This window comes from Equus caballus, chromosome 1 (assembly GCF_041296265.1).
Source record: "Equus caballus isolate H_3958 breed thoroughbred chromosome 1, TB-T2T, whole genome shotgun sequence".
NCBI lineage: Eukaryota > Metazoa > Chordata > Mammalia > Perissodactyla > Equidae > Equus > Equus caballus.
This window is the reverse complement of record NC_091684.1, coordinates 185,436,850-185,448,870: the sequence shown is the minus strand read 5'-3', so window position 1 is coordinate 185,448,870 and position 12,021 is coordinate 185,436,850. Positions and strand designations below refer to the sequence as shown.

At 36.7% G+C, this 12,021-nt stretch overlaps 1 protein-coding gene across 3 annotated transcripts in view; it reads left to right on the top strand.

Annotated features, from left to right (window-relative positions):
- LOC100057679 (uncharacterized) overlaps positions 1-12,021 on the top strand; it is a 43,798-nt gene that overhangs the window by 23,731 nt on the left and 8,046 nt on the right. For 2 of the 3 annotated variants that reach the window (XM_005603438.4, XM_023624002.2), the window contains exons 6-7: positions 102-208; positions 1,756-1,846. In XM_005603438.4, coding sequence (XP_005603495.1) covers positions 102-208; positions 1,756-1,846 — 198 coding nt within the window. Of the gene's footprint in view, positions 1-101; positions 209-1,755; positions 1,847-3,655; positions 4,215-12,021 lie in introns of those variants that run through there. The other variant, XM_001490949.6, reaches the window with a different exon arrangement.

The window sequence follows — 12,021 nt, the reverse complement described above, 5'->3', positions numbered from 1 at the left end:
CTCTCATATTGTCTCACAGCATCATTGAACCGACAGCTGTTTCTTCTGTAGTTGTCTGGTGTGGTACCTTTGTTCTCTTAAATGAACTCATTCTTCTTTAGGTGCTTCACGCAGACGTCTGTACCCAGGGCTCACTTCTGCAGAATGCTGATGTTATCATAATGAATAATGTCTTCGAATATTTTCTGGATGAGGCAGAACAGGCCAGGTACGTAATTTATTCAAGCAGGAAATCTGTCGTTAAAATATATCCAGCAAAGTATGGACAGGGTTTGGTAAAGTAGAAATGTTTTCCTGTTAGACTTTTTTTAAAATGACCTCAACTGTGAGGAAATTATATTAATAAAGAAGTGTGTTATGTATAAAACAAAAATAAAAATAAACTTTGTCTAACTTTGTAAAGTATTACATCTAATCGGGGGCAGATATAAAATGATATCATGACCCAAGCATTTGCTCAGTCATCAGGGCTTAACAAAAGACGATAGGCTTTGGAGTCCAGAAGAAAATCGAGTGCGTCTCACGAATAAAGTAGAGGAAGATGGCCATGGATGTTAGCTCAGGGCCAGTCATCCTCAGCAAAAAGAGGAGGATTGGCAGTAGATGTTAGCTCAGGGCTAATCTTCCTCAAAAAAAGAGTGCCTCTCTGTATGTTTTCAGTAGGTGAAACCAATACAACTACTACAGTGACAGCTCTACCAGAAACAGCAAGTGCTATTTTCAGAGCCATGCCCAACTGTGCCAAGATACTCAGCTTCCATTCTTACTAAAAAAACTCTTAAAATACATCATTTTTAAGGAACCACATCAAAACAACAAACAGCTGTAGCCCAAACACAATGACATTTATTATCAAACACTGCTACATGATTTTAGTTCTAGCCTGAGAAAAAGAACGTTTGTATGATTTTGCCTAATAAACTCTAGAATGTACTAGACCTAATAACCGTTGCTACAACTAAAATAAGTGCAAGTGACACACTGCCCACCACTCCACTGTGAGGGGTGCACATCCCTATTTCGCTTGGCCATCGCTCCCCAGTCTTAGGGTGTCCTGTCAAGACTCACGCATGGTGTGGAAATCCATTCCACATCTGCACTCAAGGTCAATCAGAACCGATCAGACACTGCCCTCGGACACTTGCACAGGGCCATGGCATTCCATCATGCTTTAAACCTGGCTGATCGCATTGAACTTCTCAGGTGCCATATTGTGCAGAAGCCTTTCCAGTGAATATTTATGACAGCCAAAGAAAGTGATTTCATTCTTGATGTTATTTTGAAAGATCTGATCTATACATTATACTCCTCTTGTTAGTCTTTGCTTGGTTTCTGGCTTCTATGGCCTTTTTCCAAAACTCTTCCCCACCTCTCCCCCTCAGCCCTGTTCCATTCTGCAGAACCGATTTTGTCACATTTCATAAAGAATTTAAGGGGCTTTAACTGCTGATCCAGCTCTGACTTGTGTATTGGTTCTGAAAACTGAGTTCTGGCCTTGTGGTAACCTGGGTCCCCATCTGGTCAAATCTCTTCCATACTGTAACTTCACAATTTTCCAACACCCCTTCAGGAACTGAAGAATTCACCAATTTCTACTATGTTGCTGCAGTCCTGTTTCCTGCAGGCAAACATTTTTGCCCATTTGGATTTCTAGATGTCACCTGTGCTGCATTTTCTTTTGTCATCCTCATTTTAAAAAAAAAGGATTTCCAGTGCCGGGGAAAACCTAACATCTAAGTTTGTAATTTGTTGTAGAGCCTGGGAATATATCAGCCGTCATGTAAGGAAGCAAGGATCCTTATTAGTGACAGTACCAAGTCTCGAAGATTCTCTCTCAGGTCTTCAGGTAAGTAAGCCTCTTTCTCAGCATTTTCATTGTCAGAACTTTTCTCCTACTTCTTTCTGATAGCTGTTAGAATATTCTAGAAAAGTTCTGTCTGAATATAGTGACAGATGACAGAATAGGAAGACCTTATGGCTTAAGATCTAGTTTGTGGTTTGTTCACTGGCCTCAGGAGCTCTGAAATTGTAATTCTTATCTTGATATAAATTCTTTTGCTTCTCCACTCAATTTTTCCAGCTGTGGGGTTACAGTTTTATGTTAACAAATGCTGTAAATGTTTGTAAGAAGCTTCGAACACCCACATTATAACTGTTTCCCTTAGAACAAAAGGAACAGAGTTATTCAAGGCTTCTAGAATCAAATAAGTAGACTGGAGGCCCACCGACCATGCACACTTCAGCTTCTAGGTCAGTTTAGAATCTTGCACAAACCACTTCCTCAGTTTCTCCATATAAAATAAGGCCGATATTTAATAAGATTCGACCCAATAAATTGACCCTTATATAAAGGTTAATTGGTGTTTGTAAAGCTCTTTGAGATCCCCTGATGAAAGATACTATTGTATTTCTTAATACAGAATATTATTGTTGTTTTCATTAGTAGCACTTTCCCTGCATATAAGCCCTGTCAAATTTAAGTATCTATTTCTTCCTTTAAAAAAACTAAACCATCATCAATAAAACCTTCTTAGAAAATTTTTTTGTCATTTATCTAAATTATAAAAGTAATTTATTTTGCCGTGACAAGGAAAATAATCCAGAGATAGGTACAGAAAAGATGATAATCTTTCCAGTGTCCCCCACTTAATTCTTCCCCGTGACATCCCCACCTCACAAGTGGTGTGATCTTACCATACTTTCCATACTCGTAAACACATACCTTTCAAAATATATGGTCTCCAATTTATAATTTCCCTATATATATTGAAGTAATTCAGTGATTTTCACTTTCCAAAATGATAGCTTTCACACTAAATACATAACTCTGTCTAGATAACCACTGGAAATTAATATTTATGAAAGAGCCCTTATACATAAAGTCTTGAATAACTTTATTGCTTTCCTATTTAATGACGCTTCTTTAAATAGATATATCCGTTGGTGGCTCCAGAATCTCTGTGTGGGCATTCGTTTGCAATGTGAAGGGAAGGGCCTGAGGAAGGTTGTGGGAGATTAGCCCCCTCATGCAGCCCCTTAGCACCATCACTGTGCATATATGAACAGTTTTTGTGTGTTTTCTGTGTATTCCTCTTGTTATTTTAGTCTTTTATTATTTAAGCCTAATGATAATTACTAAACTAGTTACATTAAAACAATTACTCTATTCTATGTTTTCTTTATTCTTTCAAGTTCCAAAATCAAAACACATTAAGTCCCTGAATCCACGGTCCTACCATTTAATATGACAAAGAATTGTTCATGTAGCACCATGTAGAACTTAGTTTTGCTCATTGTAATAAAAATCTGTGTTCAGGGCTGGCCTGGTGACACAGCGGTTAAGTTCACATGTTCTACTTCAGCAGCCCGGGGTTTGCTGGTTTGGATCCCGGGTGCGGACCTACACACCACTTGGCAGGCAATGCTGTGGTAGGCATCCCACATATAAAGTAGAGGAAGATGGGTATGGATGTGAGCTCAGGGCCAGTCTTCCTCAGCAAAAAGAGGATTGGCAGCAGACGTTAGCTCAGGGCTAATCTTCCTCAACAACAACAAAAAATGTGTGTTCAACTACTTAGTTATAATTTCTTGAAATTCCAGAGAACAGGATCATTCTGCAATTTTCATATTTGTTTATAACTCTTTTTTTTTCCAGATTAATATACAATTATCTCCCTGGGTTGAAGAGGTACCACTGAACTATGATGTATACTCAGAAAAGGATGTTGACAGGGAAGCTCTTGAACAAATACATTTATATAAGATTCTCTAGCACACTAAAATAATCCTACCTCAGTGTAATGTTTTGTTGAATATATTATAAAATAGTGGGAAAAAAAGCATAACCCCAAAACCCTAATACATATTTTTTCTGCATATTCCTATCTAGTCTTTGACATATGTTTACATATTTGTAAGTAGTTGTATATGTATATAGACAACTTTGCTTTGTGTGATAATTTAATTAAATATTTATCTGAGGGGCCAGCTCCGTGGCCGAGTGGTTACGTTTGCACGCTCTGCTTCAGCAGCCCAGGGTTTCAGTGGTTCGGATCCTGGACGCGGACATGGCACTGCTCATCAGGCCACGCTGAGGCAGCGTCCCACATGCCACAACTAGAAGGTCCCACAACTAAAATATACAACTATGTACTAGGGGGCTTTGGGGCAAAAAAAGAAAAATAAAATCTTTAAAAAAAATTTTATCTGAAAAATTTTGGTTTTCCCCTCGTTTCTTTTATTCTGTTAAAAGTATAAATATGTGTCTTTCTTTATTCACTAACTCTGTATACCAAGTCCAGATGTGACAGAAAAACCAGAAGTAGCTTCTCTCATGGGAGAAGGGTGGAGGGGAAGGCAGGTTACATTGTATCCCGTTAATTAGATCTCTGTTCTGTAAGATTCCTTGTACACAGCTTTATCTGAAGAGATTAGCACAAGAACTAAACTAAAAAATAATTGCAATTGCTAGGGAAAAGCAAAGCTAGAAAGATAACCTCCAAAATATAAATAGAGATTATATCTAGGTAGAGCAATTACTGGTGTTTTTGGTGTTTTTTTTTTTTATTTCTGTATTTTCCTTTTTTTTTTCTATTATGACTTTTTTTTTTGAAATCAGGGAAAGCAAAAATTTTTTAAAAGAATATAATGGAACATCAAAACTTGTACAGTTAACTAGTTCCAATAATCTCATATTTAGCATTACATTTAAATTACCTTTTTAAACTAAACTAACCCACGTTTTCGAATTCAGGACCTTGTGGAGATCTGTCTTTTCAAAGGGAGTTATCTAATATACTTTTTGTCATCACCTGCCTATGAAAAAGAATTTGCAGCGGCAGTCAATTCTAACTTTTAAAAGGAAGTTATTGGTCAGTAGCCAAACAAAATGCTAGAAATAAAAACACAAGTTTGGAACTTTGCCTTTACTGTCGATATTAATTAATAAGTTTAATATTTAGGGTCTGGTATAATATTGAATATCAGAATAAATGCTGAAATTCCAATAATTTCTTATTCATATAGGCATTACTTACTCCTGCAAACCCATTAAATATTCTTACCATGCTGCTCACCCAAAAAAGAAGCTAAAGCAAAGGTAGGAAGTATCTGTCAACTTCCAGCATCTCTGAGTAACAATTGGATGGATGTTTCCAGGAGGTTGTGCAGATTTTCTGAGACTTTGGAAAGAGATTTCTAGAAAAGGAGAAAAATTAAAAGTATTTTAAAATAGCTTGTAGCTGTTATTCATATTTATATTCGTTGTTTTATATGTAATTAAATGTATTTATTGGTTTATTATAATAAGTTATATTTAGCACTTGATTTCAAACACAACAAACAATATTGACTGTCGCAAATAGTGAGAGCACACATAAGACACAAATAGTAATCATCCATGAAAAAATGAGTTTATTAGCAGTATGGCACATAATTACAAACATATAACATTTATTGAATTTCACTTTATGCTACACCCGTAGAAACTATGTTTCCTAAACTCTGAATCCCAATTGCCCTAGTGTTTGCTCCTCAGAAGCATGAACCTCTAAAGCAAAATCTGCTGCTGTGGCCCTGGGTCAATGCCAGAACTCCCGTTCTAGAATGCCCCGGACAGGACAGAAGGAGAGAGAACACTAGCAATACTCTGGACCATGAGTCCAGAGACCATGAGAGGTCTATTTGTAAACCTAGTTTCAGGTCATTGAGCCCCTCATCTGTAAAATAAAAAGTACTCAGCTGTCATTAGTGGAATACAGCCTACATATTATAGGTGCTTTCCACAGACACGTAATTAAAGTTACAGAAACTATGGACAAGTATTTAACTATTGTTGTCACTATTATGATGTTTAGACGTGTTAAGCTATGGATCTTTAACTGATGGAGTGAAAAAAGGTATAAACAATCTAAAATACTGGAAAATAGCTGTGTGATATCCATGCTTAACACGTTTTTAAATAAATGCCTGAGTCAAATATTACAACTATAGGATATATTGAGGAGACATTTCTATACCAGTATTAGTATTCTGTATGTGGAATTATTTAACTTAATTTTAAACGTCTACATGTTTGTCTAGAGACAATGACCGTCATTAAAAAGGCCAGTTTCTTACGTGAGGAGAATTGTGGGGGTGGGAAGTTTTACGCTTCCTGTGGTTTGTCACTCCTTAGTGTCAGCCTCCTCTCTCCCCTCTGCTGTCCGTGCAGGGTGTCTCAGAAGGCTCAGGAGGAAGGAGGGTAACAGAGTTAAGATATTTTCATATTTCAGCAGCCATTGAAAAATAAACAAAAAGAAAACCATTTTCTCATATAGCATTACTGGTGCTCAAACACCTAAAAGCAGTAAGATTACAGTAAACGTCCATATTATTTAGCTCTTTACCTCACAAAATACATGACAAATTTGATGAAAGAGTTAAATTCATGAAAACAAAGTTGCTTATTATAAATTTAGTACTTTTTTCTGTCAACGTTCCTTTAAAATTACCAAACTTCATAGAGCTTCCCCAAGTTTGTCACCTCATTCCTTCATCTGATCTCCTCCTCTACTGCAGACGCCCTTGAGGTCCCAACCAGGTCCTATTTTGGGATACCACAGCTTAAATGTTCCAGAATTTCACTGTCAGTACACATTATAAGGTATTTTCTGTTGATGGTGAATTCTGTAGTCATGCAACTATTAATTGTACTAACTAATCACACAAACATGTATTCAGCTCACACTATATATCTAGCACTCTGCCAGCCTCTGCAGATACAAAAATGGCTCCACCCTGAAGGAACTCTCACTCTAAGAAGGAAGAGGGACACGTTAGACACAGGGTAAAGAAAGATCCCTGGTAGAGGGAACAGCATGTGCAGAGGCGTAGAGGATAGTGAGTGTTTTAGTCTGACTAGAGCCCAGGGTAGGATCACATGAGGTTGGTGAAGTAGACGGATGCCAGATCAGGAAGAGCATGGTGTGTCAAGCAAAGAAGACCACATTTTATGCTGAGAGTCAAAGTGAGCCATTAAAAGATTTTAAGCAGCATATTGATATGGTCAGAATAAAATTATAGAAACATGATTCTGGAGACATTATCTAGGATGATTAAAGAGGAAAAAACAAGAGGCAAGGGGATAAGTCAGGAAGCCTTTATGGTGGTCCAGTGCAGCCAGTAGGGATGAACTAAGGCAGTGACTCTGGGGATGGAAAAGAAAGGAGTCAAGAGGTATTGTATTTAGTAGGACTTGGCACTTTGTTGGGGAGTGCAAAAATCCAGAAGTGAATAGACCTTAAACATTACATTTATGAAGATACACAAGAAAACCAATGTGACATTACAGCAAATAAGTCAAAAGATAATAGCCAAAAATCTACTGAATAGAATCTTATACTATCAGCATAAAAATAGTTAAATACTAAGTATATGGCCAAGAAAGAATGCTAGGAGGCAAAAATTAACACAATAGCTTTAAAAAGAACCTGCCAAGGGTGAAACACACAAGCGCACACATGCGCGCGCACACACAGGATAAACAAGGATATTAACATTGAAGAGAAGGATTTGGGTGGGGCATAGAGTTCCAAACATTTTTCATGTAAATAAATAAGAATCTAATTGGGAAAAAAAACACTTAAGGATTTCACTGGGGACATGCTAGCTCAGAAAAAGATTTCTGCTTTTAGGAGGAACTCATTTCCTGGGTACAATATTAATTCAGCAGGCCCTGGCACTTGAGCTGCTGTTAACTTTCCTAGACTTATCCAGACGCCTTAAGCAACTCACCCACTTTAGGCTGCAGTTTACCCACTTGTAAAATAAGTTAATTAATGTTTTTAGACCATGAGTTTCACAGAAGTATTATGTACATTAACTGAATGATAGCTGAACACCTTGAGATACACACATGGAAAGGCACATAAATACAATACAAATTGGAATGGTTTTTAGTCTCTTTCTCTAAAGAAGTGACCAAAGAAAATTGGTAGATATAATAATCATAATTGTATCAAGCATCCTCATTTCCAAGGGCATTCAAATTCAAGTTACTCTTTGCCAACAACAATGATCATCTGGTTGTGAAATTCTCTAAATCTTCTTGGTTTTCTCAAATTTCTGCTTTCTTTGAGGGAGATGAGAAAAAGAAAAATATGCCCAAGATAACCTCCTAGGAATAAGTTGAATATGGATTAATGAAAATGTAATCCTGTAGACTAAAAAGAAAAAAATGGATGAAAAATCTCAACTGAATCTAATGGCAAGAAAAGACCACAAGCTATGAAATCAGTTGTGTTTTTTTGTTTTGTTTTGTTTTCTTTTGAGGAAGATTAGCCCTGAGCTAACATCTACTGCCAATCTTCCTCTTTTTGCTGAGGATGTCTGGCCCTGAGCTAACATCCATGGCCATCTTCCTCTATTTTATTCGTGGGACGCACTCGATTTTCTATCTGGACTCCAAAGCCTATGGTCTTTTGTTAAGCTGGCTCTATATTGTAGATGTCATAGCCTTAACGTCAACAGATTCTAATGGCAGAACGCTGCTTCATTTCCCCTTTAGATTCCTCATCAATGTGAGAGTTGCTGGAGTAGTCATCAAACATATGAGCTACAGCTGTGGTTTATAAATCTGTTGGGCGCTGAAGCCAAGAGGAAGAATGACAAGTAGATCATAGTTCAAAATTTGTGGCTTTTGAATAAAAAGTACAACATCACTTTAATATTATATTTAGTATTGCTTAATTCTATGAACATAACATCCTAGATGGAAATTATTCATGTGATTCTATTTGTACATTGAAAGTTACCTCTGTAGAAAGTAGGTTTAGTCTCTTCCCTTCTTTTTCCCATTTACTAAATTGTTCATCCATTGTAAAGTAATACCTGAACTTTTCAAAAGCAACTGAAGACATAGAAAATATGCCAAGATTTTGGCTTACAGGCAGAAAGGGCAACTAGTAGAGACTATAAATGATTTATGTAAAACAATGACTCAGTTTTTGGACTCCAGCTTTGTTTATTTTTCCTTGCCAAACAGCCATCATTATTTAGGTCAAATTGTAAGGTGCAAATAAGAAGAGCCATTCCTTCTGTTGGAAGACAAAGAATTCAGAGCAGCATACAAAGTTAGAGTTAGAAGATACCTTAGGATAAACTTAGTCCAACTAACTTTAGGATAAACTAGTTCAACTGCATTTTCTTAGAGGAAGAAAAATCATATTTGGAGCCTCTTGGAAAAGTTGGAGAAAACAACTTCCTTAAAATATATCTGCATCCTGGCAACATAGGACCTACAATTTATGGAATAAAATGAAGCTTGAAAAGTACCTTAGGTTGATGTTGAGAAATTGGAAGCTTCCTACTTTGCTGATAGGAATATAAAATGTTGCAGATGCTTTGGAAAATAGCTTGGTAGTTCCCCCAAAATGTTAAACAGAGTTACTATACGACCTAGCAATTCCACTTCTAGATACATACCCAAAAGAAAGAAAACATACATGCAACATAAAAACTAGTACACAAATGTTCATAGTACATTATTTATAATAGCCAAAAAGTGGAGTAGGGGAAACAAATATCCACCAACAGATGAAAGGATAAACAAAATAAAATTCCATTGTGTGGAATAAAAAGAAATGAAGTATTGATACATGCTACAACATTGATGAATCTTGGAAACATTATGCTAAATGAAAGAAGCCACTCACAAAAGCTCACAGGTTGCCTGATTCTATTTATATGACATGTCCAGAATAGGCAAATCTACAGAGACAGAAAGTAGATTAGCGGTTGGTTAGGGCTGGGACAGAGGCAGGAGGAGGATGCGAAGTGACTACTAATAGATACAAGGTTTCTTTTTGGGTGATAAAAATAGTCTCAAATTAGATTGTGGTGATAGTCACACAACCCTGTGAATATGCTAAGAACCACTGATTGCACACTTTAAATGGCTGAAATTGTATATTGTATGGTAGGTGAATTACATCTCAATAAAACTGTTTTAAAAAAAGAAAATGAGGTAGGAAAAAAAGTACCTTAGGTTGTAAACAGTATCTGTGGCTTTATCCTTCTAACAGCTGGGTAGTTATTTAGAACAGCAGTGTTCATATTATTAAATCATAAAGTGAGAAGACTACCTGTACTTAGTTTAAGTACATACTTGATTTTCAAAAAGCAAATAATTGCATTAAAAATTATATAATCTCAGTAGGTTCATTAGGAGAAAGGAGATCATTTTAGTACTGGAATATCACCTATTTTATGTGTATGTGGACGTAAAGTTCTAACTCTGAAAACACTGTAAACCAGCAGTCTTCCGTTCTCCTCTCATGCAAGTCCCCCGGGAACCCTGGATGGGTCTTCAGTATTTTCATAGCCTTCATACATTTTTTAGCACTGATGACAACTTCTACATTTATGACTGTAGACGTGAAACAAGATCTGGAACACGTCTAGCTGACTACAGTCTAAAAAATAGCAGGCTGCCCCAAAACCAATGAGGCAGCAGGCCTCAAAGCACTGGAGTACCCTGTCTTTTTTTCTCTGTGTTTAATAAGAGTTTGCTGGGAAACTGAGCATAGGTACTGGGACTAGGAGATGCCTATGTACTGAACACTGAAGGGTCAGAATGACTCGGGTAGGAAAGATGGGGCACTCATAAAATATATCTTTGATCCCTGCAAAAGGACTCCAATTTTTGCAGGTAAAACAATTTGAAGAAACCAATTCGTAGGGCTTTACTAAGACACAAATTTAGAATCCTAACTAGTTCTTCTAAGTACTACTTCTAACGTTAATATTGGTATCAAGCCATACAGCTTGATTGAGTTATAATCAATATACAGTAAGTGCAATAAGTACACTATGACATATGTGTACACTTTTGAAACCATTACTACAGTCAAGATGATAAACATGTCCATCCCTTCTAGAGTATTCTCTTATCACTTTATCATCCATCCATCTCTTGACCCCTGCCCCAGGGAAAAACACTGATCTGATTTCTGGCATGATAGATTAGTTTGCTTTATATAAATGGAATCATACTGTATACACTTTCTTTGTCTAGCTTTTCTCATTCAGCATAAGGACTTTAATATCCATGCGTGTTGTGTATATCAATACATAGTTTGTTCCTTTTTATTGATGAATAGTGTTCCATGGTCTGGATACACTACCATTTTCTATCCATTCACCAGTTGATGGACTTTGAGTTGTTTGTCAGTTACACATAAAGCTGCTATGAACATTTGTGTACAAGTTTTTGTGTGGTTATATACTCTCATTTCTCTTGGGTAAAAACCTAGGGCTGGAATGGCTGGGTCATATGAGATGTATATGTTTAAATTTTTAAATAACTGACAAACTGCTTTCCAAAGTAGATGTATCATTTTATATTGCAAACAACAGTGTATGAAAGTTCTGGCTCTTCCACATCATCACAAATCTTAGTATGGCCAGTCTTTTTAATTTTAAGCATTCCAGTGAATATGTTTAAGTATCTCATTTTGCTTTTTCCCTCTTTTTTTTTTTTTTGAGGAAGATTAGCCCTGAGCTAACTACTGCCAATCTTCCTCTTTTTGCTGAGGAAGACTGGCCCTGAACTAACATCCATGCCCATCTTCCTCTATTTTATACGTGGGACGCCTACCACAGCATGGCTTTTGACAAGTAGTGCCATGTCTGCACCTGGGATCCAAACTGGCGAACCCTGGGCCACCAAGAAGCGGAACGTGCACACTTAACCGCTGTGCCACTGGGCTGGCCCCTCTCATTTTGCTTTAATTTTCATTTCCCAAATGATTAATGATGTAGATCATCTTTTCATGTGTTTATTTGCCATCTGTATATCTTTTGGGGGGAAGTGTCTGTTCAAATATTTTGCCCATTTTTATTATTTTTTTTTTTTTGCTGTTTCTTTTATTTATTTATTTATTTTTAAATTTTTTTTTTGGATGTGCATCATATTTCGAATTCTGTATACATTACATCATGTTCACCACCTGAACACTAATTATAGTGCATCCCCTCACATGT